Source organism: Mytilus californianus, unplaced genomic scaffold (assembly GCF_021869535.1).
Source record: "Mytilus californianus isolate M0D057914Y unplaced genomic scaffold, xbMytCali1.0.p SCAF_7, whole genome shotgun sequence".
Lineage (NCBI taxonomy): Eukaryota > Metazoa > Mollusca > Bivalvia > Mytilida > Mytilidae > Mytilus > Mytilus californianus.
This window is the reverse complement of record NW_026262723.1, coordinates 58177642-58204698: the sequence shown is the minus strand read 5'-3', so window position 1 is coordinate 58204698 and position 27057 is coordinate 58177642. Positions and strand designations below refer to the sequence as shown.

The 27057-nt window shown below is 33.1% G+C and overlaps 3 protein-coding genes across 15 annotated transcripts in view; 1 reads left to right on the top strand and 2 right to left on the bottom strand.

The window, feature by feature from the left end:
- The window catches only part of LOC127708917 (sushi, von Willebrand factor type A, EGF and pentraxin domain-containing protein 1-like), a 271696-nt gene that overhangs the window by 67969 nt on the left and 176670 nt on the right, over positions 1–27057 (bottom strand). For 7 of the 8 annotated variants that reach the window (XM_052214085.1, XM_052214086.1, XM_052214088.1 and 4 more), the window contains exon 28: positions 26048–26417. The exons of the other annotated variant lie outside the window; for it this stretch is intronic. In XM_052214085.1, the coding sequence (XP_052070045.1) occupies positions 26189–26417 (229 nt within the window). In that variant the 3' untranslated portion in view covers positions 26048–26188. Of the gene's footprint in view, positions 1–26047; positions 26418–27057 lie in introns of those variants that run through there. 8 annotated transcript variants of the gene reach the window in all.
- The window catches only part of LOC127708921 (protein jagged-1-like), a 151264-nt gene that overhangs the window by 96160 nt on the left and 28047 nt on the right, over positions 1–27057 (top strand). The window contains exons 2-7 of one of the 5 annotated variants that reach the window (XM_052214099.1): positions 10678–11011; positions 12524–12700; positions 13790–13903; positions 15177–15422; positions 17766–17963; positions 18320–18585. The exons of 2 other annotated variants lie outside the window; for them this stretch is intronic. In XM_052214099.1, the coding sequence (XP_052070059.1) occupies positions 10678–11011; positions 12524–12700; positions 13790–13903; positions 15177–15422; positions 17766–17963; positions 18320–18504 (1254 nt within the window). In that variant the 3' untranslated portion in view covers positions 18505–18585. Of the gene's footprint in view, positions 1–10677; positions 11012–12523; positions 12701–13789; positions 13904–15176; positions 15423–17765; positions 17964–18319; positions 18586–27057 lie in introns of those variants that run through there. 2 more of the 5 variants (XM_052214104.1, XM_052214100.1) reach the window with 2 other exon arrangements.
- The window catches only part of LOC127708919 (uncharacterized), a 203217-nt gene that overhangs the window by 153735 nt on the left and 22425 nt on the right, over positions 1–27057 (bottom strand). The window lies entirely within an intron of this gene.

Below are 27057 nucleotides of genomic sequence, written 5' to 3'. Positions count from 1 at the left end.
CAAGATTTATTATACAATTTTATAAGAAATATTATACAAATTGAAATGTCAACTTCACAGTTAAAATATATGTCCGATCCTTTGTCTTTTCTTTATTTGGAATTCTTCTCTTCACTGTTACGGGAATCCAAACAGAATATTACGTCCAATAATTCACAATCTAGTATGATGTTCGTAAATAAAAATGTCAATGTAACAACTCCAGAGAACTTCTGAGAATATTAATGTGTAATCTGAAAGTTTAACTTTAGTGTCTGTATATATATATAGTTGTCACGGACATCTCTAGAACATTGTTGAAGAGACACTTTTAGTAAACTATAGAACGGAGACTTCTAGAATACTATAGAAGTTTGAATTACACATCGTTGATTATGATCATTCCAGAATTATTATGTAAGTCAACTAGAAAGTTATAATCATTCCATCAGTATCTATGATTGTTCCAGAGATTTCTAAACTGCACAGTTGTAAACAACTATAAGTATTATGTAAACATATTATTTTATATTTCATAGTGTGTCTTTCTATGTTTTGATGTTACACCTATTTAAACGTTTAAATCCGCTGCATTTGTTTGCACCTGTCCTAAGTCAGGAACCTGATGATCAGTGGTTGTCGTTTGTTGATGCGGTTCATAAGTAAATCTCGTTTCTCGTTTTTTATATAAATTAAACCGTTGGTTTTCCTGTTTGAATGGTTTTACACTAGTCATTTTGGGACCCTTTATAGCTTGCTGTTCTGTGAGAGCCACGGCTCTGTGTTGAAGGCCGTACTTTTACCTATAATGGTTTACTTTTACAAATTGTGACTTGGATGGAGAGTTGTCTCATTGGCATGTATACCACTCTTCTTATATCTATATATTATGCATGTTGTAAGGCCACACAAAACAAATTAGGCCAAGATGAATAAATATAATAATTACAATATCATAACACCTCCCCCCTTTAAAAAAGTTTGAGTGTAACAAGAACTTTTCTTGAACAATATATATACAACAATACATAGTATGTATACAGTGTTTTAATAAAATCTAGATAAAGCATCTGATATGACATTATCTTTACCGTTAATATGTTTTACAATAACATCATATTCCTGTAACAATAAACTCCACCTAGTCAACCTCTGGTTATTTTTTCTCATTTTATGTATGAAGGTGAGAATATTATGATCATTATAAACAAGAATAGGATGCATAGTGGGATTTAAATATACATCAAAATGTTGAAGTGCAGACAACAGTGCAACACACTTTAATCAATAGTTGGATATTTTTTCTGATGTTTATCTAAATGCTGAAATAGACCTGACATAAAATTTGAACCCTGGTCGGACTGTATAGATTTCGGAAGTCCTATTAGCGGGAAAAATTTGATAAGAGACTTGACAATAGTTGGTGTCTTGATATTCGTTAGTGGAATAGCCTCAGGAAAGCGAGTGGATGTACACATGATCGTCAATAAATACGCATTTTCAGTCTTGGTCTTTGGTAAAGGTCCAACGCAGTCAATTAGTACTCTGCTGAAAGGTTCTTCAAAGGCTGGAATCGGTAGAAGTGGTGCTGTTGGTATTTTCTGGTTAGGCTTACCAACAACTTGGCATATATGGCATGATTTGCAGTATTCTGTGATATCATTTCTAAGTCTGGGCCAGTAGAAATGCTGCAAGATCTTAAGGCAAGTCTTCCTTATACCTAAGTGTCAAGCCAAGGGGGTGTCATGGGCAAGACCAATAAGTTCTTGGCTATAGACTTTAGGCACCACCACTTGGTATACCAATCTCCATTCCTCCTCTAGGGTAGCATCGGGGGGCCTCCACCTCCTCATTAAAATGCCGTCTTGATGGTAGTTACATTCGGCCACTTTGTCTGCTTCCTCCTGTGGTTGAGCCCTCTTGCGGAGTTGAAGAACCTCATGGTCTTTATTTTGTTCTTCCGCAAATTTTCTTCTGTCTAATGAATGGCTGTTCACATCTGGCCATGGCATAATTACATGCTTGTTAGTACTAGGTGATCTTATCATGGCCTTTTCTGAGCCACAGGAACCGTCAATGTCGGCAAGAAAAGTGTCAGAAAGGTCCATATAATCATACTGATCTTCTTGTAAATCCTCATTTTGTTGTTTTCTTGCCATTGCCCTAGTAACAACACAAGCTGAATACACTTCAGCTTCATCTTCAGGTGATTTAACATCCACCACAGGTTCACTGGTAACAATTGGTTCAGCAACCACTTTGTTCCTAGCTAGATTATTTCCTAGCAATAATGAAACACCCTCAACAGGGAGATTAGGACGAACACCCACTACAACTGGTCCAGTAATCAAATCTGACTTCAGATAAATACGATGGAGGAGAACATCTATACAACCTAACTCCACACCTTGAAACAAAACAGAGGCACCAACAGAAGTCTCCTCGGACAAAGGCAACACACCTTCTAACAATAAAGTCTGAGAAGCTCCAGAGTCCCGTAAAACCTTAATAGGCTGAGGAGTAGTATAATCAACAATAGAAACAAACCCATCAGACATAAAGGGTTTATAATCCTCCATGTAATCACAAAAACTGGACTTACAAGCCTGACTCGCAAGAAATTCTTACTTATTGGTAACAAGGGGTAACGTACAAGAACTGGACTTGGGCTAATTATTTCTTTCATTCTTCTTCTGGAGTCTAAAACAATCAGCCATCAGGTGACTAGTTTTCTTTTCACAATTCAGTGACTTTTTCTCAAAAGTATCAAAGTTTGGACTAGACATATTATAAACTAGACTGACTCTTATTCTGTGCAACAGGCTTACTATCAATACGCTCAGTACTTTGATTTTTGTAATTTCCGCTCGAAGTATTAAAATTTTGACCTTTGAAAATTCTTTAATGTGAAAGGGTATAATTATCGAAAATAACAGCTGCATCTTGTAATGTCTCAACAGTTTTGTCATCTAAATGTGTTTTTAAGTCTAAAGAAACACACTGCATGAACTCTTCTAATAACATCAATTGTCTTATACTATAAAAATTGTTATCTATTTTCTTTGTCGTAAGCCATTTATCAAACAGATCCTTTTTTTTTCCTAGCAAATTCAACAAAAGTTTGTGAATCACTTTTTGTAAGACCTAATTTTCTGTCTATATGCTTCTGGCAACAGCTCATAAGCTTAACTTTCTGTTTTACAGTCTCATAATCAGGACTTCTTTCGGATGATAGTGCTGCGTAAATTTCAGTGGCCTTGCCCACAAAAACACTTTGCAGCATTGTAGTTCAATAAGGCTTTGGCCATTTCAAATTTTGAGCTATTTTCTCAAACTGTGGAAAATATTTGTCAACTGTTTTTTCACAAAATCTGGGAACCAGACGTAATTTTTGCTGCATCAAAATATTCTGATTTTGACACTACTTTAGTGTTGCTTTCTTCTTTGACCATTTCCTCCATCTCTAACCTTTCCCTCATTTCGAGTTCTGTCTGTTTTAATTCAAATTCATCTTCTTTTTCTTTTCTTTTCTCCATCTCTAACCTTTCTTTCATTTTAAGTTCTGCCTGTTTTAATTTAAATTCATCTTCTTTTTCCTTTCTTTTCTCCATCTCTAACCGTTCCTTCATTTCAAATTCTGCCTGTCGTTCTTCTTTGTCTTTTTCCAATTGTTTTAATTTAACTTCGTTTTCCAATTGTTTTAATTCAAATTCATCATCCTTTTCTAATTGTTTTAATTTAAGTTCTTGTTCTAATTCAAGCTGTTTTGATTTGAAAGCATCAACATTTTCGACCTTGAGTTCAAGAGCCTCTTCAACAAAAAAATCTGAGTCAACTAAATCGTCTTTTATAAAACTTTTTATAATGTTTTTCATATAGATCCTCTAAAATCTTTTTGTAGATGTTTAGCAAACAACACTAGTTCTTCTTTCTTTAGTTTATCAAACCCTTTCAGGTCTGGCGTTTTAAAAAATTTACCCGCATCAAATGCCATTTTGTAGAATTTCGTTGGCTAATTCTAATTCAATAAAATACAGAAAAAACTAGAAACTCCTAGAAAACTGTAGAACGGAAACTTCTAGAATACGATAGAAGTTTGAATAACACATCGTAGATTATGATCATTCCAGAATTATTATGTAAGTCAAATAGAAAGTTCAAATCATTCCATCAGTATCTTGTATATTGTGTAAGACCAAAATGTAAACAAATCATCTTTTTGAGACTGTTAAATATGTAGAAACTTACAGGATATGTCAATCGTTATCGAAATTAGGTATTATATAGATGACATTATTGAATATACCGTGAAGTCATGCTTCCCTGTTATAGTGTACATATATTCAATTGAGTGTTTATATTGATTGTTCCTATAGGCGGTTTAAATTTTCCTTGATAGTTAATTTGCATGACACTCAAGATAACATAACATTTATTCTGTTTTTCTTAAAATGAATACTCAAATTGTTTAATTTTCAAAATCATATTAAATTTTGGTGTTCATATTTGGACGTCTTTGTTTGTATATGAAGCTTGTTTAGATATTGCATATTTTGTAATCGTCAAGTTTGGAATGCCGTATTTAGAACTTTTAATGGTTTAGTGATAAGCCTTTTTTGCTGCTATGCCGCTTTTGCATTTGTGAGAATACCACATCGATATTTTAGAAATGAGAATAAAAAAGTTACAACTGATTTGAAATGCAACCAATGATTTTTGATCTCAAACTAATGTAATCATTATTCGAATAAAACATTCAGGCATCTCAGGTAGAGCTTACTTTGATGTGCCTATTATTCTACATCCTTCTTGGTCACATTCCTCTTCAAATCTTTCAAATATTCGGCATTGAGCGTTCCTGCTGAAGGTAAATACAGAAAAAGCAATTTATCAGGTGTTGTTTTGATTTTTTATAACGTAAATTTGACAAATGTAAGGAGAAACCATTTTATTCGCTGGGGAGTGCACGAATATGCTCCGCAGTAATTTGTTTTATACCTAGGACAGAAAACATGCATTTTTAAAGTCTTCAGAGGAGACATAGATGTCTATACAATACAACAAAATATGTTTATTCGATATAAGGTCCATCAGGGCATTAATTACAGATATAATTCTGCTATATCAACATATACAAACAATATGGAACAAGGAATACAATGTATGATACCGGTGTAATAATATAATTTAATGTTTGTTCGCTTTATTAGTACTTGCAGCGCTACCACAAGAGGAGCAAAAGAGAGGCAAAAGATACCAAATGGACATTCAAACTCATAAGTCAGAAATAAACTGAAAACGCCATTGCAGAAATAGAGAAAAAGACCAAAAGACAAACAAAAGTATACAAAACACAATATAGAAAACTAAAGACCTATGAACACGTTTGGTTTGATTGGTTGCTCTGATGGAGGAGCTACAAGGGGACGGTGCATTTTTTCAGCTTTTTATAACATTCTGTTTCTTTAATCTATGTTACAGTAATTATATTTCTATCATTTTTTAACTGCAAACTGAAAAAAAACACCTGCTTCCCTCCTTCCCCCAGAAAATCAAACAATTGACCCCGTATGCAAATTCAGTTGATTCTAGTTCTGTGATTTTTTCATATCAAAGAATAAACAACTTTGAGATGAAGAACAGCACTGTTCCTTTGCTTTTCGTCAGTATTTTTTTGCTGTGCGTGTAATGATTTTGGGTCGTGGATGGATATCCCATATCCTTTGTTTTTTTCTATTATCTTGTATTGTATATTACCTTACTTTAAAGACAATTATGGAGTAGATACAACACCAAACTATTTCGTTCCATGATAGAATTGTTATCGACTTGAAAATTACAGAGTAGTCACATATATTTCTCTCTTAACATCATATGACTTAATCACTTAAAAACACATAAAGAAATAATTAGACAGCTCTATCACAAGCAAAAAGCCCATAACTGTAAAATATAAGGGCACACACCACAAGCACGGGGACTCATTCTACACCATCCACGCAGCACATCACAATGCATCACATTTAACTTATTAAGGTTTCTTTTTTTCTTCAAATTATTGCAAATTTCCTGATGAATTTCATCTCGCCTAAAAAGTAACAAAAATACCGAGGAAAATTTCTAATATATTTAGAAATATCAAAGAGCAAGTCATGATAAAGCTTTTTTTTGCACCCTGAATTGGAAATAATCAATCAATTTAAATCTGCATAATAGCATACTTTCGATGATCATAAGAACTTATATTTTTGAATTTTGTATAAGGTTTTTGCATTTAAGCTAGAAGATATTTTTTAAAGAGATGCAATTGTGAGTAAAAATTCTTTTTGGGAAAGGTTGTTTCTGATATCTATTTTGATCAAAAAATAAATGTAAAATGTCAATTTCAGGTCAAACTTGTCCATTTCAATGTGTTTATGAAGTCATAGGAACATCGATCACTAGGGACCTTTTTGCACAAAAATATCCCGATTTTTTTCAGTCTGTTCATTTATCAATACAATTAACATAATTTTACAAAGCTTGAAGGAATTTATTTTTTGACATTTTCATGGCCAGAAATAATGGAATGAATATTTGTAGAAGTTTTTTGTCGCCTTTCAAGTTTTATTCAGAGATACATCACATTTGAATCTTGAATTCACCGTTGTTCGTTTTTCTTAATAATCAAAACTATTTTTAAAAATAATATATACATATATATATATATATATATACAAGTCTAAAGCCCAAACGAAAAAAATATAAACAAGTCTAAATTGAAAACAACGTTCAAACCTATGATTGCGTTGGATAATAACTGCAATTTTTATACGTGTGCATGCAAAACAAATTTCTTGTTAGAGGGGTCTAAATACAGCACAAACAACATTTTCCAAAAGACCAAAAAAGTGAAAAAGTATATTTTAACAAAACGCATTTGACTAACAGGTCGAACAACAAATGTTCTTAAACCCTGCTGACTGCCATTGGCTATTGCCAAATAAACGGATTACCGATGTAATAAATGGATCTTAATTATAAATTTAATACTAAACAGAAAACAATAAACTTGCGGAAAAGATGGTATACCGCAAACAAAAGGTGCAAAGGTTTTTGTACACCATATCCGGATTTCGACAATTAATGTCTCTTCAGTGATGTTAAGAATCGAAACGGTATTTGGAAAGCCATACAATTTACCTCAATTTAGGATAGACTCTTGAATTTTGAGGAGTCAAAATAGGATGAACGGATCATATAAACCCGAAGGCAAATATAATACAAGCCCAAATGAAAAAATATAAACAAGTCTAAATTGAAAACAACGTTCAAACCTATGATTGCGTTTGATAAAAACTGCAATTTTTATACGTGTGCATGCAAAACACATTTCTTGTTAGAGGGGTCTTAATACAGCACAAACAACATTTTCCAAAAGACCAAAAAAGTGAAAAAGTATATTTTAACAAAAACGCATTTGACTAACAGGTCGAACAACAAATGTTCTTAAACCCTGCTGATTGCCATTGGCGATTGCCAAATAAACGGATCATCGATGTAATAAATGGATCTTAAGTATGAATTTAATACTAAACAGAAAACAATAAACTTGCGGAAAAGATGGTATACCGCGAACAAAAGGTGCAAAGGTTTTTGTACACCATATCCGGATTTCGACAATAAATATCTCTTCAGTGATGTTAAGATTCGAAACAGTATTTGAAAAGCCATACAATTTACCTCAATTTAGGATAGACTCTTGAATTTTGAGGAGCCAAAATAGGATGAACGGATCATATAAACCCGAAGGCAAATATAATACAAGCCCAAACGAAAAAATATAAACAAGTCTAAATTGAAAACAACGTTCAAACCTATGATTGCGTTGGATAAAAACCGCAATTTTTATACGTGTGCATGCAAAACAAATTTCTTGTTAGAGGGGTCTAAATACAGCACAAACAACATTTTCCAAAAGACCAAAAAAGTGAAAAAGTATATTTTAACAAAAACGCATTTGACTAACAGGTCGAACAACAAATGTTCTTAAACCCTGCTGATTGCCATTGGCGATTGCCAAATAAACGGATCATCGATGTAATAAATGGATCTTAATTATAAATTTAAAACTAAACAGAAAACAATAAACTTACGGAAAATATGGTATACCGCAAACAAAATGTGCAAAGGTTTTTGTACACCGTATCCGGATTTCGACAATTAATGTCTCTTCAGTGATGTTAGGAATCGAAACGGCATTTGGAAAGCCATACAATTTACCTCAATTTAGGATAGACTCTTGAATTTTGAGGAGTCAAAATAGAATGAACTGATCATATAAACCCGAAGGCAAATATAATACAAGCCCAAACGAAAAAATATTAACAAGTCTAAATTGAAAACAACGTTCAAATCTATGATTGCGTTGGATAAAAACCGCAATGTTTATACGTGTGCATGCAAAACACATTTCTTGTTAGATGGGATTAAATACAGCACAAACAACATTTTCCAAAAGACCAAAAAAGTGAAAAAGTATATTTTAACAAAACGCATTTGACTAACAGGTCGAACAACAAATGTTCTTAAACCCTGCTGACTGCCATTGGCGATTGCAAAATAAACGGATTACCGATTTAATAAATGGATTTTGATTATCAATTTAATACTAAACAGAAAATAATAAACTTGCGGAAAAGATGGTATACCGCAAACAAAAGGTGCAAAGGTTTTTGTACACCATATCCGGATTTCGACAATTAATGTCTCTTCAGTGATGTTAAGAATCGAAACAGTATTTGGAAAGCCATACAATTTACCTCAATTTCGGATAGACTCTTGAATTTTGAGGAGTCAAAATAGGATGAACGGATCATATAAACCCAAAGGCAAATATAATACAAGCCCAAACGAAAAAATATAAACAAGTCTAAATTGAAAACAACGTTCAAACCTATGATTGCGTCAGATAAAAACCGCAATTTTTATACGTGTGCATGCAAAACAAATTTCTTGTTAGAGGGGTCTAAATACAGCAGAAACAACCTTTTCCAAAAGACCAAAAAGTGTAAAAATTTATTTTAACAAAACGCATTTGACTAACAGGTCGAACAACAAATGTTCTTAAACCCTGCTGACTGCCATTGGCGATTGCCAAATAAACAGATCACCGATGTAATGAATGGATCTTAATTATAATTTTAATACTAAACAGAAAACAATAAACTTGCGGAAAAGATTGTATACCACAAACAAAAGGTGCAAAGGTTTTTGTACACCATATCCGGATTTCGACAATTAATGTCTCTTCAGTGATGTTAGGAATCGAAACGGCATTTGGAAAGCCATACAATTTACCTCAATTTAGGATAGACTCTTGAATTTTGAGGAGTCAAAATAGGATGAACGGATCATATAAACCCGAAGGCAAATATAATACAAGCCCAAACGAAAAAATATAAACAAGTGTAAATTGAAAACAACGTTCAAACATATGATTGCGTTGGATAAAAACCGCAATGTTTATACGTGTGCATGCAAAACAAATTTCATGTTAGAGGGGTCTAAATACAGCACAAACAACATTTTCCAAAAGACCAAAAAAAAATGAAAAAGTATATTTTAACAAAACGCATTTGACTAACAGGTCGAACAACAAATGTTCTTAAACCCTGCTGACTGCCATTGGCGATTGCCAAATAAACGGATCACCTATGTAATAAATGGATCTTAATTATAAATTTAATACTAAACAGAAAACAATAAACTTGCGGATAAGATGGCATACCGCAAACAAAAGGTCCAAAGGTTTTTGTACACCATATCCGGATATATATATATATATATATACAACACAAACAACATTTTCCAAAAGACCAAAAAAGTGAAAAAGTATATTTTAACAAAACGCATTTGACTAGCAGGTCGAACAACGGATGTTCTTAAACCCTGCTGGCTGCCATGGCGATTGCCAAATAAACGTATCACAGATGTAACACAATGGATCATAATTATATTAATTTAATACCAAACAGAAAACAATAAACTTGCGGAAAAGATGGTATACCGCAAACATGAGGTGCCAAAATTTGTACACCATATCCGGATTTCGACAATTATTGTCTCTTCAGTGATGTTAAGAATCGAAACGGTATTTGGAAGGCCATATAATTTACCTTAATTTGGGATTGACTCTTGAATTTTGAAGAGTCGAAATAGGATGAACGGATCATATAAACCCGAAGGCAAATATAATACAAGCCCAAACGAAAAAATATAAACAAGTCTAAATTGAAAACTAAGTTCAAACCTATGATTGCGTTGGATAAAAATCGCAATTTTTATACGTGTGCATGCAAACATGAGGTGCAAAAATTTGTACACCATATCCGGATTTCGACAATTAATGTCTCTTCAGTGATGTTAGGAATCGAAACGGTATTTGGATATATGTATATATATATACATATTTATCATGTACATACGCAAAAATGGAAATTTACAAATTACTCTCAACTTAACTGTGACGTACTCGATAAATTGACTTTATTTCTATGTAGCTTCATACACACGCAGATCACCGAACTAAGTGCTCGATAAACAGAAAGACATCCTTTGACTTTACCGATGTGATATTAATTAAAATTTCCTGCTTCACATTTTGACGGTTTAAAATAAGAAGACAAAACTAAAAATACTATGAAAATCTTTTTTCAGTGGTTCATTCCGTGGCTTTTGGCTACGATTCTTTTGTTATTTGGTTCTATAGAATGTGGAATAACATCACAGTGGGTTGAATGTAACTGTAGATGGGAAGAGTGGGAAGCATGGGGAACTTGTGACAGCAAATGTAACGGTAGACACAGACGGTCAAGAGAACTTTGGATGTATTCAAACGTGGACGGTTGTGACTTCGACTTCAATACCTGCGCTACCGACGACATGGCATGGGACTACTCGAGATGTAACACATTTTGTTACAATGGAGGAACATCGAATAGCTACTCTTGTAGCTGTGTGACAGGATTTTATGGAGATTGCTGTGGATTTCGTAAGGATTTAAAACAAAATTCTATGTCTAATTCCAATTTTCTAGTTGAACATGAGTAATCTGCTACCATATATTGTAAAAAGATCATCATGTTTGGTATAGCAGTATCAAACTATGCATACCGTGATCTGATAGCAGAGCTACTTGCAGTATTTAAGCTTCCGTCTGTTTTAATATTTAGTGTTATATTTAACATTGCCATAAAAGTGCGAGGTTTGGCTAGCCACACAACCAGTTTTAACCCACCATTTTTTTCTTAAAATGTCCTGTACCAAGTCAGGAAAATAGCCATTGTTATATTATAGTTCGTTTCTGTGTGTGTTACATTTTAATGTTGTGTTTCTGTTGTGTCGTAGTTCTCCTCTTATATTTGATGTGTTTCCCTCAGTTTTAGTTTGTAACCCGGATTTGTTTTTTTCTCAATCGATTGATGAATTTTGAACTGCGGTATACTACTGTTGCCTTTATTTAATATGCCTTATGTTAGTTAATGAGAGATTTCGTTTCGATTGATTTTTTTAAATTTCAATCATAGTTAACTACATGTATGAACTCGAAATTGCTTGATTATCTTTAAAAAAACACCATAATCAAATAAAATGAAATTCCTCTTTTTCAGACATGATTAAAAATTAATATATACAAGTAAACAAGATTAGAATTAATATCCGATTTACCGAAATAAGTTTGAAAAGAGTATTTTACCACCATTATCAGTCTTAGGTATTTAAGAAAACGATTTCGCCTGTACAGCCTTCTAAACAATTTAATACGAACACTTATAGTGTAATTTTCCGATTCAATTTATCAATATTTTGTTATTATAAGCTAAGTTGCAACAAAAATAAATTCAATCAATCGAACAGTCGATCGGTCAACAATCAACTCGACCAATAGATAAATCTTAATAAAAAAAACATCAAAAATATCAGGGTAACTGTTAAAAGGGTATAAGTTAAAAGTTTAAGGGATGAATTCAAAAATGTCAATATATTCTTTAAATGTTACAAGAGTACAACAAGTTCCTTTATCATATCAGTAAAAGAGAGGCGGAAGATTTTAGGGTTTTAAAAAGGTATTCAAACTCATAACTCGAGGACAAACTGATAACGACATAGCAAAATACGAAAAACGACCAAAAGAATATAAAAAGAACATACCCGTATCTTTCAAGTCAACGAAGAAGATATTCCACGACGGGCAACCAACTCCGTAGATGGTGTCTGTAAAATTTCGAAGAGCAGGATATGTCTAACCTTCCGGAGCACCTGATATCTCTCCCGGTTTTTGTGGGATTCGTGTTGTTTTAATTTCTAAGTTGTGTTTTGTATACTGTTTTTCGATTGATTAGTTTTGCTTTTTTTGCTATGACATTGTCTGTTTGTTTTCACCTTATGCGTTTGAATATACATTTAGTATCTTTCGCCTCTCTCTTGTGCAGTGTTTTGTTTTTATAACAATTAATGAATGACAAGATAAAACAAAGACAATACTGCTTGATGTATATTGCAGAGGTAAACTGTGGAAATCCTGGATCTATATCAAATGGCAAATTAAATGGAGGTACCTTCACGTATGGTAGTACGGTAAGATACACCTGTCATAGTGAATACCTATTGGTGGGTGGAACATCTAGTAGAAGATGCAGACTAAGTGCACTATGGAGCGGAACCAAACCACGGTGTGCATGTGAGTAAAGTAACATCAACTAAACTATTAGATTATTCGAATTCCTATCCCATCTGGTAAAACTAAACATCATGGTACTTATGTTTTGCATTCCTCGTGAATATAGGGATAATTTGTATATCATTCAATGTGACAGAAAGCCAACGTTGCAAAAAGACATCTTGAAGTTTACGCACGGTTTTCATCAATAAATAGTTGTAAATACTATCTTTCAAGATCTAGATTACGCCTCGAATCTATCAAATGGGAGAAGATACCCAGGGGTAGTATGTTCAGTGTAAAATTTAATTGGTTATTTACCAAATGTATTTTGTTGCCAATTAATTGTATTCTTATAATTATACCCCCGCTTTAAAAAAGTGGGGGTATACTGTTTTACCTCTGTCTGTCCGTCTATCATCCATCCGTTCGTCCATCCATCCATCCGTCAGTCCGTCAGTCCGTCCATCCGTCCCAGGAAAATTTTTCGTCACATCTTTCTCAGGAACTACAATACAAGGATTTCTGAATTTTTATTTCAGGGTTTATATAAGTCAGCTATACCGTGTGAAGCGTTTTCAGATTGATTACTCAACAACTTCCTGTTTACCGAACACTTACATCATTTTACACAACACATCCAAGTTGAAAATTTTTGTCACATTTTTCTCAGGAACTACATTACAAGGATTTCTGAAATCTGGTTTCAGTGTTTATATAAGTCAGCTATACCGTGTGATGCGTTTTCAGATTCACCACTCAACAACTTCCTGTTTACCGTCAAGTATTTGGGCTGGGGGTATCATCATTGAGCAGTAGCTCGCAGTTTCACTTGTTAGCACTACATTTCAATGTAAATGGCAAATTAAAAAAAAGCAAACGTATTGCAATGAAATTTGAAAAAAAGTAAACGACAAAACACAATATTTGAAGTAAGAAATCCAGACAGTCACAGATATCATTCGTGAATAGGAAAACGTAATTGAATGAAATATCAAAAGTGCATTTATAAACTGAACGATGTCAGCTTACTTTGTCTAATTTGTTTTGGAAAAGTAGATATTATATCAATTGGCATTTGATTTGTTGTTGTGATATTTTTTATTTCAGATTATAATTCCTGTGCTAGTGGTCCATGTAAGAATGGAGCAACTTGTACAAACATACCTGATCATTATCAATGTACATGTAATCATGGTTGGTCTGGTAAAAACTGTGATGTTGGTAAGAACATATCAAAACTGGATACAATTTGATTTCTCTGGTTAGAAATAACTCATAGATGTAATGCATTTAAAAGGGATAACAGCATTTACCAAGAGTATTCGACAGTATAACAGAACACTTCAATCACCAGGGAGGTAAAACATGCACAAACAAAGACAAACAACAACAAACAACACATGGGCCGGATAGCCTTGGTACAAATATAAAATGATAAACCAGTTTTACATGCGCACATACACTCTTCCCATTCTCACCTCCCGTTTCAGGCGATATGTTGTAAAAATAAAGACCATTAAAAATGCTACACGGTCCTGGCCAGCTAAATATGATTTTCATTAATTTTAACTACTTTCAGAACAATTACCTTTGATTTTATAAGATCATTTCTTCTTTCCGTCGAAATACCTTCGATTTTGTCTGGGTTTATCTCCCGCCACTTTTGTTTCGCAATATGTCGATTAGGTATTGGAATATGACAGTTATTACGCTTTTGAAACTCATACTTTTCCGTATGGGAATTATCTCCCCGTATACTGTTTTTTTTTTCTTTTTGTGTTCGACATAAATGGTATGTCGGTGTAATTCATACATTTTTGTAAACCGTAAGTAATACAAATCTGGGGTCTTATCAGTTGTCATTCTTGGTCCATAGGCAGAAAGTTGTGATTAATATCTATGGTCATGATCTCGTTCTAAATTCAAAACTCCTCAGAAACCGTAAAAATATTACTTTAAGCAACATCAATACATAGGGTCGAAGTGCTCTGGTTACTTTTAAAGATGTTTTCCTTTTCATATATACAAAATAAGTTATTTGATAGGGTTGCATCTTAACCATACAAAACAAGAGACTTGAGACTTAGTTATAAATTATACTGTTACACGATTTAGTCATCCAGTTTTCTGGTTAGAAGACGTAGAACCTTAAAAAGGTCAACCAGAAATAACCTTGTGTAAACTCGAACCAATTATAAATTTATTTCATGTACAAGTACTTTAAAAATATTGGTTTATAGATTCAGTTTAAAGTCACCTATTATGTGAAATTTAAAGTAACTTGTTTAACTGTAGCTGATTATTTCCCTTATTTCAAGAAAAAAAAGTACAAACTATATATTTTTTTTAATCTGTGCAGGACAAGTTATCCTATGACGCCATTTTTAAAGAAGGTTACAGCTTTATAAATCAATTTTTGGTTTTTAATTCTGATATTATTTGTTTGAACAGTTTGAGTAATTGTTATTTGCATGATTCGACAAATCTTTTCCAGATATACAACCACCAGTAATGACAAATTGTTCTAGCGACAAATACATAAAAACATCAGCACTTACAAGTCTAGTTAAATGGCAGATACCTTCTTTCACTGATCCACATAATTTTGCGATCAAGGTTACAGCCAACTACCCTTCAAATGAGTTCACATTTCCATGGGGAGATTTTAAGGTTAGCTATACAGCTATAAAACCAACGAACGGTTTAAGTGCAAACTGCTTGTTCAGCATCAGTTTAAAGCGTAAGTTTGTTTTATAATCTTTGGCCCATTTTTTATGACTTCTTATTCAAATTATAAATCACCAATGAATGTGTTTACAAATGGAGAAGTGGCGAGTTTGGAATTAGCAGACAAGTAATTATTCATGCAATTAAGGTGACACTAAATAGTTGGTTTTCGATCGTACCCAAACCTACTTCGAAATCATATATTTTCAAATATTATCTGTTGAACCATGTTTTTTTAATATACACGTGAAGCTATATCACCTTATTTTCTTTATCTATCTATGATTTTTGTATTTATTATAAATTATATGCAAAAATTTTGAGAGATTTCCTTAAAGTTCTAAGTATTTTGCAATTTCTTTAATCTTTAAGCCGGTCTTATCATTGATCCGGGAACTTTCAATATAAAATAGTATGCCTTTAAGTGTACATAACCTTTTAAAGGAAACGTCTTTTATGGTTAAGAAATAAAGGAAGATAATTTTACAAAAACATTTTACTATTTTTGCAGTTGAATTTACCGATTGGCTTAAACTCAAAAGTGTTTATATTTGTTGCATTTTGAATCGATTTTCTTGATAATTTTTCTGAACGTCCCTGGCAAAACTTCATGAATATGTCAGGCAACTTTGTATATCTTTCACGTAGAAAGGATGAAGGAACAAATCAAAGTTGGTATATGGGAAATCATCTACACAGCACCCTTTTAAGGCATTTTAGACGAAACTACCATACCCTGCTGTTGTCATCGTTCCCTATATATATATGGAAATTATATGATAACTAGAACGTTTTCTTGTAACTTATATTATGATATTATTACGTGAGTATTTCTGTATTGGCCTTGTTATTGGTCCGAGGCTTGCTGTATTGGCCTGAGGCGAAGCCGAAGGCCAATACAGCTGGCCGAGGACCAATAACAAGGCCAATACAGAAATACACGTAATAGTATCTTTATTAATTAACTACAGTGTTACAATATTTTTTTTATTTCATTTCACAAGAGAGAAACATTTTTACCTTGAAGTGGAACTATCCAAATCTCAGTTTCTTTTTATAAGATGCAATATCTAATGATCTGGTGCCGTTTCCAGGTCACGGTGACTGTCTTCAGCATTTTCTCATCTGATGAATTTTTCTACCCTTTCCAGTCACTATAAAGTGTTACAATTTAAATTTAGACACAACACATAAATAGTAATTGGAAAGGTACTGCCATTGCATGTGTTATGCAGAAACAAATTGAATATATTTTAAAAAAAATAATGTAGGAGTTGAAAATGATACTATCCATAAGCCAACTGACCAAAGAACGAAGATTTGCACAATTACAGGTAACCCTTCCAGAATGCATATGACTGGTTCGGGTTTAAAAATAAATGACAGTTTACAAAACATGAGAAGCGAAAGTAAACAGTAAATCGATTTGTACCATCGTGAAATTATGAGGTCGACAAGAAATGAACTTTGTGATAATCTACTCGTTCCCCAAACCTGAAATAATTCATCGTCTGCTTTCAAAATGCTTTTGAATGAATGTGACCGTCTTTAGCCTGAAATATATGCCATACTGAACGTTTCAGCATGTTAATGGTGAGTAAATGAAAACTGCGTCTTCCAAACAACTGTTTACTTTCAGTTTGTGTTTATCGTGACTTTCGATCTAAAAACTAGAGACGTTCCGAAATCCTGTATTGGCCGGATCAGAACTCGGCCAATACAGAAAAAAATCCATATTGGCCGAGTTATTCTGTATTGGCCGAGTTGACACCTTTATATTGCATAGGCAGTTTTCATCATATTAAGTCCAATAACAGTGTAGTTAATTAATAAATAATTATAAACGTCCTTCCGGAGAACCAGTCAAGCTGTAAATAGTTTCATTTGACAGTATTTGTAAGGGCTTAGTTTAGATTAATCACTGTTTGTAATAATATTAAGGTTGCAATCAAGACTGGCAACAAGGTCATTGAGGATATTTGGGTTAGATGAAATTCGTTGTATTTTTATTAGAATTCCCAGAAAGTTTGTCTGTGGTAAACCTATGAAGTGTTATTTCAGAAACAAATGTATATCAACATTTAAGTCAATTTTATAGTATATCTTATCGTACGGTAGTTTTAATTGTACAGTATTAAAAACGTTACCTTAATACATATAAGTTTACATGTACATTGAATATGCAGATGAATAACGGGAGATTTTGGGTATACTTCAAAGAGACAACAAACAAACTGCTGCTTGGTAATACACCTCAAAAATTTTCAATCACTTGGATACAAATGATGATTCAAAATTAAGATACAATTATCTTTTCACGATTAAAGAATATTTTATATTCATTTATATATTTAAGCGAAGCCATGTCCTACAATTAATGTTCCGGTGAACGGGGCTTTAATTTGCAATGACTGGAGAACTGATTATGGTCAGTTTTGCAGATTTTTCTGTAAAGAGTCTTACACAGTTCCACGTGGTGTTATGATGGATGACTTTTATGTTTGTGGAGCTTCTGGAACGTGGATGCCTTCAAATACAATTCCCAATTGTTCAGGTGAAAATATTAGAATGAGACAATTTATTGACAATCTTGAGATCATCAAAATCTATGTTTGTTAAAACATTGCTTAATTAGTTGGTGGCGGTCAGCTGCAAATATTTCATATATGTTCATGCTGAATTCTATAGAAAATAAGAATGGGTGTGCTTTTTTTCACAATCATATATTGAAGTACATGTTAATTGCATTGATAAAATGTAAGGTTGAGAAATATTTTTTTAATAATAAAACATATTCTGAACTGTTCTAAACTAATGCTTTTCAATAGATCGTATTAAAGATAACTCTACTTATTTCACATGTTTCAAGAGGATATAAACATGTAATATCTTTTAAATGTTTTATTTCAGTAACGGCTACAAATTTACATGCAATTGGAGGATATAATATTGGTCCAACATATTCAAATTGTTCTGATGATCGTAGAGAAATGCAGGAGTTTTACATAGAAAAACTCAGCAAATCACATTTCAGACACTTTTGTAAAAAGTTTCAACAAGAATGTATCCCAGAAAATGTGTCAGTGCAGTGCTAAACGACGGTGTGGAATGTACATCCTCTCATGGTTTATATTAAACAAAATTTCATGTCTTATAAAATAAACGTATTAATTCTATATTTGCCAGTTATTTACAAAATATCAACACCATTTTCATTGCGGATAAATTTACAGGCAATATAAAGTTACATTCAAAATACTGGAAATAGTAAACTTGATATATGAACCCTGGAAACTATATATTACAGTAAATCATACTTAACTTTTACATATTTCTTTTATCTGAGAAAAAAAACACCAACAGTAATTTAAAGAAAAAACAAAGCCAAACAAGTTAAGGAAATATATTTGCCCCCAAAACGCATACTACTGAACTAACACAACAACAAAATCCCAAGTTATTTTACAATGTTTGTGCATAATCGTTTACTGGTATGTAAAATATGTAAAATCTCATAGATTAGTTGTGTATGGCTCTGTCGAAGTTTTTTTTAATTTATTTTTTTATATCATATGAAAATAAGAAGATGTGGCATGATTTCCACTGAGACAACTATCCACCAGAGTTGAGATAAAGTGGATGTAAGCAGTTATAGGCAACCGTATGGCCTTCAACAATGAGAACAACCCATTCCGTATATACAGCTATAATAGGCTCCGGCAGGTGCCTGTCCCAAGCCAGGAACCTTTAGTTTAATGGTTGTCGTTGGTTTATGTCTGTTGTATTTGCTTATCGTAAATTGTGGTGTTATAAGTTAGGCCGTTAGTTTTTTCGTTTGAAATGTTTTCCAGTTTAGACGAGCGTTTTGTCTTCAAAAGACTCAACATTGACGCTCATATAAAAAGTTGAAAGGTCAATTAAAGTACGATGTTATAGAGCATTGACATGACTGAGGACCATAAATTCTGAGTTTTGCCAAATACAGCTAAGCTAATACATTGCTAATCTAAAAAATAACTTGTTTTTTTAACAATTCATAAATAGTTAATTTATACATATGACCATATCAATGATAATATATGTCAACACACAAGCTCTAACTACTATGCTATTGGAACCCTAGGGGGTAGAGGAATATCCACCAGCAGTGGCATCGACCCTCCATTTGATATAAGTATGAATGGATAGTTATACTGGAACTCTTTCTCTAAACATCCCTTTGCCGTTCTTTGTGTGCATGTAGAATGCATTTCAATGTAATTTCAACATGGCTCGGTTAATGACTTGAAGTCCCTTAATACATGTAATCAGCATCCAAGACTTTAAGAATTATCATATGTTGCTTAATATGTGTTTAAAAGATCCGGAATATAACATACGTATTAATTTGTTCTATCATCTAATTTACCTCTGTTTTTTTTGACAGTTATACAAAATACTGACTTCCGAAGGTAAGAGGACGACATGAGCCGTCATTTGGCTCATGAAATTGGATAAAATAGTAAAGTTGTTCAGTGAAACGTGTTGCTTTGAGAGATGATGGATATATAAATACTATAGTCTGGTCATTTAAGTGCATAAATGACATTTGTGATGTCACTGTGGCGAAATATTTGACTAATAATGACGATTTTGCCACATAGCTTTTGGTTAAGTTGAATGTGAGCAACAGTCGCATGTCAAAAGTGCATGTAATCAACAAAATTGTTACACCAAACAAACTATTGAGATCTTTCTCTATGTGACTTTCTATTCAACAGACTTGAATTGCCGACGAGAAAACAAACTGTGATACATCAATAAATTCAATGAATATACACGCAAATATTAACTTTTAATAACACAATACACAATCGTAGCCGTGGACTTCCTACCATTTTTACACATTGGTTATCAGAATACTTAGACTATTCACATATCACTTTCGTATATTCACATTAGGGCTTAATTTAAGTAATATTCGCTTACTACGTTCAATAATTAAGTATCCTAATAAAAATTGTCTGACGTCCTTGATTTATTTGTTGAGTGACTCTTGAACGACTTTCTTTAGTTTTTTTTGTTTGTTAGTATTTATAGTATAGTTGCTTATTGATTAGGAGAATTGAAAATGAAGCTATTTTGATAGTTCGGAATTAGTTTTCTTTTAAATACAATTACTTTGAAGTTTTATAGAAATCTTGAATTTTTACTGATTGTTGGCAGACTTTTGTCGAATACATATTTTGTGGATATTATTTGAGGGATTTAGAATACATCGTTATATTCATATTTTACGGGTCAAAATCGTTGTCTTATTATACTTTCTCTTTAGTCGGAACTTTTCGGACTTTGCAACTATGCAATGAGTAGCTGATTTTTTACAGGTTTGCTAATTGATCGTTTTCATGCAGTCAAAAAGGCGCAATTGGAGATCGAATATATAAGAAGATAAAACAAAAGCATGCGTAAATTACTTTAACCTTAAAAGAAATGAACGACAGAGGTCAGAAATAGTCAGCGTGTACAATGTAACAATAAATCAATAAATAAATACATTATTGTGCATAGTTTAGCACAAATTTATATATTAATATAGAAAGGTTGCCTATCAAATATTGATTCATAATTAAGCGTTATTAGAAAATAATAACAACACAATAAATTACATGCATCCGAAGAGCTTTTCTGTATTCATCTTCATCGAGAACGCTCAAAGTCGAATATTTGAAAGCCAATGATGTATAAGAAACGAAACAGTTGAAGAGCTATATGACCAAAAAGGACCTAAACAAAATAGTTAAATCAATATAAGGTCAACTTAGCCTGAGGGAGCTTCAAGATTAGTTTCTCTAATATTTCTAAATTTCTAAAGGGATAATTCTAAGAAATGTTTGTTATAAATCGTGCCAGTACCAAAGTATTGACTACTGAGCTGATGATACCCTCGGTGACTGATAAAATTGAGAATGGAAATGGGGAATGTGTGAAAGAGACAACAACCCGACCATAGAGCAGACAACAGCCGAAACCACCAATGGGTCTTCAATGCAGCGAGAATCTCCCACACCCGGAGGCGTCCTTCAGCTGGCCTCTAAACAAATATGTATACTAGTTCAGTGATAATGGACGTCATACTAAACTCCAAATTATACACAGGAAACTAAAATTAAAAATGATACAAGACTAACAAAGGCCAGAAGCTCCTGACTTGGGACAGGCGCAAAAATGCGGCGGGGTTAGGCATGTTTTTTGAGATCTCAACCCTCCCTCTATACCTCTAGCCAATTTAGAAAAAACAAACGCACAACAGTACGCACAGTAAATTTCAGTATAAGAGAAGTCCGAGTCCGATAGTCTACCAGCTGCGGTATTGACTGTTAAATCAAAATATTGGAAATGTAATTTCAGAATTAATTTTCTGGCAAATGGCAATTCTAGGATAAAGGTAGGTTATTTATACCGTAAATTGGGAAATTTTGGCGTCAGGATATTTTGGCGGTTTTCTCTCGAAAGGCATGTGTTTTATTTTGGTGTGTGTAATTTTGGTGGTTCGTCCAATTGATATGTTTAATTCCAGAACAACAGTAGTGAGTAAGCTCATTCATATTTGCCTTTATTGACCCGTTTATTGACAAGATATCATTGAATTTCTCAAACTAGAAACACGACAAAGTTTATCTAAGGAAGGAATCGGATATGGATGCAATTGCAAATAATTCCGTATATCGTGGTTCAAAGCTGAAAGAAAATATGAAATAAAATCTTAAACATTAAAATCACTTTTTAAATAGATTATTTATTTTTAAAAAATATCATATGAATTACACCCCAGTTCTATTGTTATACTTCATAGTTTCTATTTCTGAAACAAGTGTAAATTGAATAGATCTATTGTTACGAATAACAATGGATTTTGACCACATGGTGTGACGAGCGGGGTTTCTGGAAACTCCTGCTTCTACATCCCGCAAACAAAGGCCATTGTTATTCGTAACAATAGAAATTGATTATTTTTTAAATAGCATGAACATAAGAAATTACCTTATAGTGTTCACTAAAAATTGTTTCATGATATTAAAAAAACACATTTTAGGAAATTCCAATAAGCATATATATGAAATACAGAAATAATCCTTTAAATACTCCTTTGCTTGAAGGTATTTTTTTTTATCCAAGCCATATGTCTCTTATTTCCCGACCCCCCCCCCCCCCAACCCCCTCCCCACCCCACCCAAGGTTACCCAGTGACCGATCTGGGGTTGGGGGTTCCGCGGATTGGACCCGACTTTTATTTAAAAGATTAATGCATTTGAATGGTTGGAACCCCCCCTTTTTCTCTTGAGTTGGGAACCCCCGGCTGGATCAACCCCTGATTGCCTCAAAAAGGGAGTTCCTCTACATTAAATATTGTATGTTTAGCTTGTCTGGTAGTCGTGTTTCTAATGCAGACACACCTATTCCTTAGTATGTTCGAATATGAATTTTTGTTTATTCTCGAGAAGAGGGGGGGGGGGGGGGGGGGCTTTTGTTTTTGATAAAATCGTAAGATATAAAATACAGTTATGATTACCTTTATTAAACTGATACAGGTAAGTACTTTAGGTTATAATATTGCCTTTATCTTTAGTCTCTTCTACCAAATCCAACGCTTGCCACAAAATGTCGTCCGTCTTATACCCGTCCATATTGACAACTGTATACCAGGAGCATGATGTATTTTTTGTTTGTTTTTTTTTTATTTAATAATCAATGTTAACAAATATAGGGTTTAGAATGGGGTGTAAGTTAGTTATACACCTCGGGATACGGCGTGTCTGGATAAGAAACCCCTCCGGCCTCCGGCCGTCGGGGTTTCTTATCCAGACACACCTTTCCCTCGGTGTATAACTATTACATAAACTCTAATCATCCCTATTGCAGTACATGCTAATCTATTGACGAAAAGATTTAAATTTTAATCCTTATGCCTCTGGCAGTACATGTTAATTAATTGAAGATAAAGGATTACAAGGAGTTTTGATATTCTAATTACCAATAACGGCGTCTAATCAACAATAGCCTGGCATATTTATGACATGTATGAATACAAATTCATATTGTGTTTTCTTAACAATTTCAGAAAATAAACAATAAAGTAAAAATTATATAGTGTTGTTGTCAAAGTATACCAGGTATTTATTTCCAGATTTGGCTATGTATATAATTGTAGGAAAGATACGGAAGATATAATAACATAAAATATTTTCCCCAACAAATAGCATTACACATTGTCGTACCGGTACGCGATTTTGACGTTTCAATTTTTAGTGTTTACTTTATTTTCGTGTGCTTAATTTTGGCACTTTCATTGGAGGCACAAAATAAACCAAAATAAAACTACAACCAAAATAACCCAATTTACGGTACCCTTATCACCAATATCTCTGAAATTAATATGAGCTAATTATTCCTATCTCACATTTATTGTCGGGAATCGCATACATTGGAGACATTATTTCAGATGTTGTCAGTTATATTTCTATTCCAGTTAAAGTGAATCAATGAAAAGATCAATACATATTACATTAAAACTGACTATTTACTTATATATTTTCCAGACTTAAAAAATAAAAAAACTGGTTCTCAAAACTGCAGACATATTTACTTTATAAAATACAAATGTCTATGATGAGAGTAGATTATAAAAGTAATTATCGAGGAGTCAGGTTACGGTAGGACTGAAGTCCGATACAAAAGTGGGTGCGTACCATTGATCAGTGAAGCTTTTAAGAATGACAAGATATCATACTTACTTCAACACTTCAAGACTTTTTAAAAATAACTTAAATAAGTGTTTTAGACGTGTGAACTTGATAGATACTATCGGTGAAGCGACAACACTTAAACATACTCATACGATATCACCGAATAATATTTACTACAAAATGTGCACTAATGCTAGCAGACGACGAATGCCACATGTGGAGCAGGGTTTGCTTACCCTTCTAAAGCCCCGGGGATCAACCCCGGTTTTTAGTGGGGCTCGTGTTGGACAATCTTTAATATTTTCTATGTTGTGTTATGTGGACGATTTTTGTTTTAGTAATTTTTCGCTTTTTTTTCAAATTCGACTTGACCTTTTCGTACAATATTAGGACAGAAACTAAAGACAAACCACAACTATAATTATTGCTAATCCACAAACAAGAGTGATTTTATAATTTCTTAAAGATTATTTAACTTCAGGGCTAGAGCTGCCATCATTGTCTTCATAAAAAATGATTATTGTCACGTAATAAAATTTCTAATGCTTACAGAATACATACAGAACAAATTTGAACAGGTAAACAATTAAGGTAGCACGGTAGTATTTGCATTCCAGAATTTAGGTTGCTCTTTTGTGTACCCTACTTAAGTCAATGTATCTGAACATTATGATTGGACAACAAATACAGTATCAACTGAACATACTTTCCCAAACTGAAGGATTAATCAGGTGTAGAAAAATATGAAATAATTTTACATACAGATGAAAATGAATTTTTTGAGAATTTTTTTAAATTGTGTATTCACTGCACGATAAAAGACCTAAAAGCACTAGTGGCCTTAGGTTCTTAAAGATAGCAAAAAAAGTAAACGGTCATGATACATATTCAAATTCATTTCTGAATAGTAAAATGAAAGTACTTCAGTAAACTGTGAATGTAGAATTTTTAGCAGTGTTAGAAAGTGGTGAAAATTCTAAAAAGGCTATCATTATCCCTTATGGGCCAGGAAATACTACCGTGCCACCTTAAAGGTGAAGCAATAATAAGTTCCTCCAATCGAATTGCGTAAGACTTAATAACAATGACCAGTCCATATCAAATTGAGTGTTAGGGGTAGTTTGGGTTGGGAGAAAAAATGAGAGATTTTTTTAATACAATTTCTTGTTAATACTACAAAACACTCATCACCCTAACTTTTTGTTAGAAGTTCAAACACCTATAATTGTAATTGGCATGTCAGTAACTTCGAGTACTCTCAGATCTGTACTTAGTACTAGTGTTCTTTATGTTGTTAAGGATGAGAGATGGATAAATACCCTGCCATGTCCGGTCTGACTTTTCGTTTTAATGTTCTGCTTTGTATCGATCTGATGAGTTAAGCCTTAAAGTTTTCAACTGATTTTAATAGTTTGTTCTTATGTTGTGCTGTTTCACCACTATCCCAGGTTAGGGGAGGGTTTAGCGCTCACATTCTTTATATGCCTTCCCAAGTCAGGAGCCTGTAGTTCCGTGGTTGTTGTTGGTTCATGTCGGTCTTATTTGCTTTTCATAAATTGTTTTGTTATGAATTTGGCCGTTTGATTCTCATTTCAATTTTTTCATAGTTTTTTTATGTCGGGGCTTTTTATAGCCGACTATGCGGTATGGGTTTTTCTCATTGTTGAAGGCCGTACGGTTGCCTATCATTGCTTACCTCCACTTCATTTGAATTTTGATGGATAGTTGTCTCATTGGGAATCATACCTCATCACCTTATTTTTATATCGTTGTCGATCTCTCATTAGTGTATTTAAAGCAATAGAAAGTTTGGGCTTCAAAAGTCAACAAAAGTTTTGACTTTATGCAGAAAATTAACCTTCTCAAGGAGTTAATTTATTAGCATTTGATACACGGATACATAGCAAAATCATTTTTAAAAATACTGCAAAACTTTTTTTCGGATTTATTCAGCGGTATTGTCATTGAGTGCGTTTAAGTGAACCATAGTAAAGCAAACATTGAATTCCCTCAATCTTATCGAATACTATAATGGTATTATATCTTTTTATTATCAACAATCAACTTCAATGCCATTCACAGATTCTGGTGTCCAACATTCTCTCGGTGGAATTGGCCGCCCATTTTCATCCTCTGATAGGTTCATAATATTTTTTGCTTCGCCGTGCTTCGGTTTTGTTGGAGAGAAAGAAAAGCTAACGGGCGGCGGAGAGCTTATTCCTAATGTGATTGTGTCAAATTCAAATCCATCATTACTGAAGACGCTACTTTGAATAGTTGTTCTAAAATTAAAAAAAGTTAATATTCTCAATTTTAATACAACAGTTAATGATGCATATTAATAATTCAGTAAATGAAAAGTATGATATTGACTGAGGTATCCCCAACTTGTGTTTTTATTTATCTTCATTGGGTACAAACGAGATCAAATGTTTGGAGGATAACATATAAGATATGTGGGAGCTATAAGTTGTATATTACTCTTATGATTAAAAACAACTGAAATAATGAAAAACATAACATCATTTCAATTTATTTTTCATCCAATTTAATTTTTGGACTCTTTTTCGTACAGCAGAACTTTGGTTTTATCTTTTCTTCTACTAATAAGTTTTCTGCACTTTTTTTGTCATTTTGTACAATGAATTTTTAATCGGCAGGGGACTATGTATTACCATGCAATATGCTTAGAATGCTTGTTCTTTCGTCAGGTCTTTAATGTTGATATTACATTTTGGGTTCTAGAATAATTGTGGTTCGATCATCACTGCATGAATTGTCAAAAAGCACATCAGGTGCAGAATATGTTGTTCCGTTAATGTTATTCTACATATCAGAAATTTATTAAGATTGAAAAGTGTAAGACAGTCTCATTTCTTTAATCTAATGATTCTATTTACGGCAATTTTTTTTAGATATATC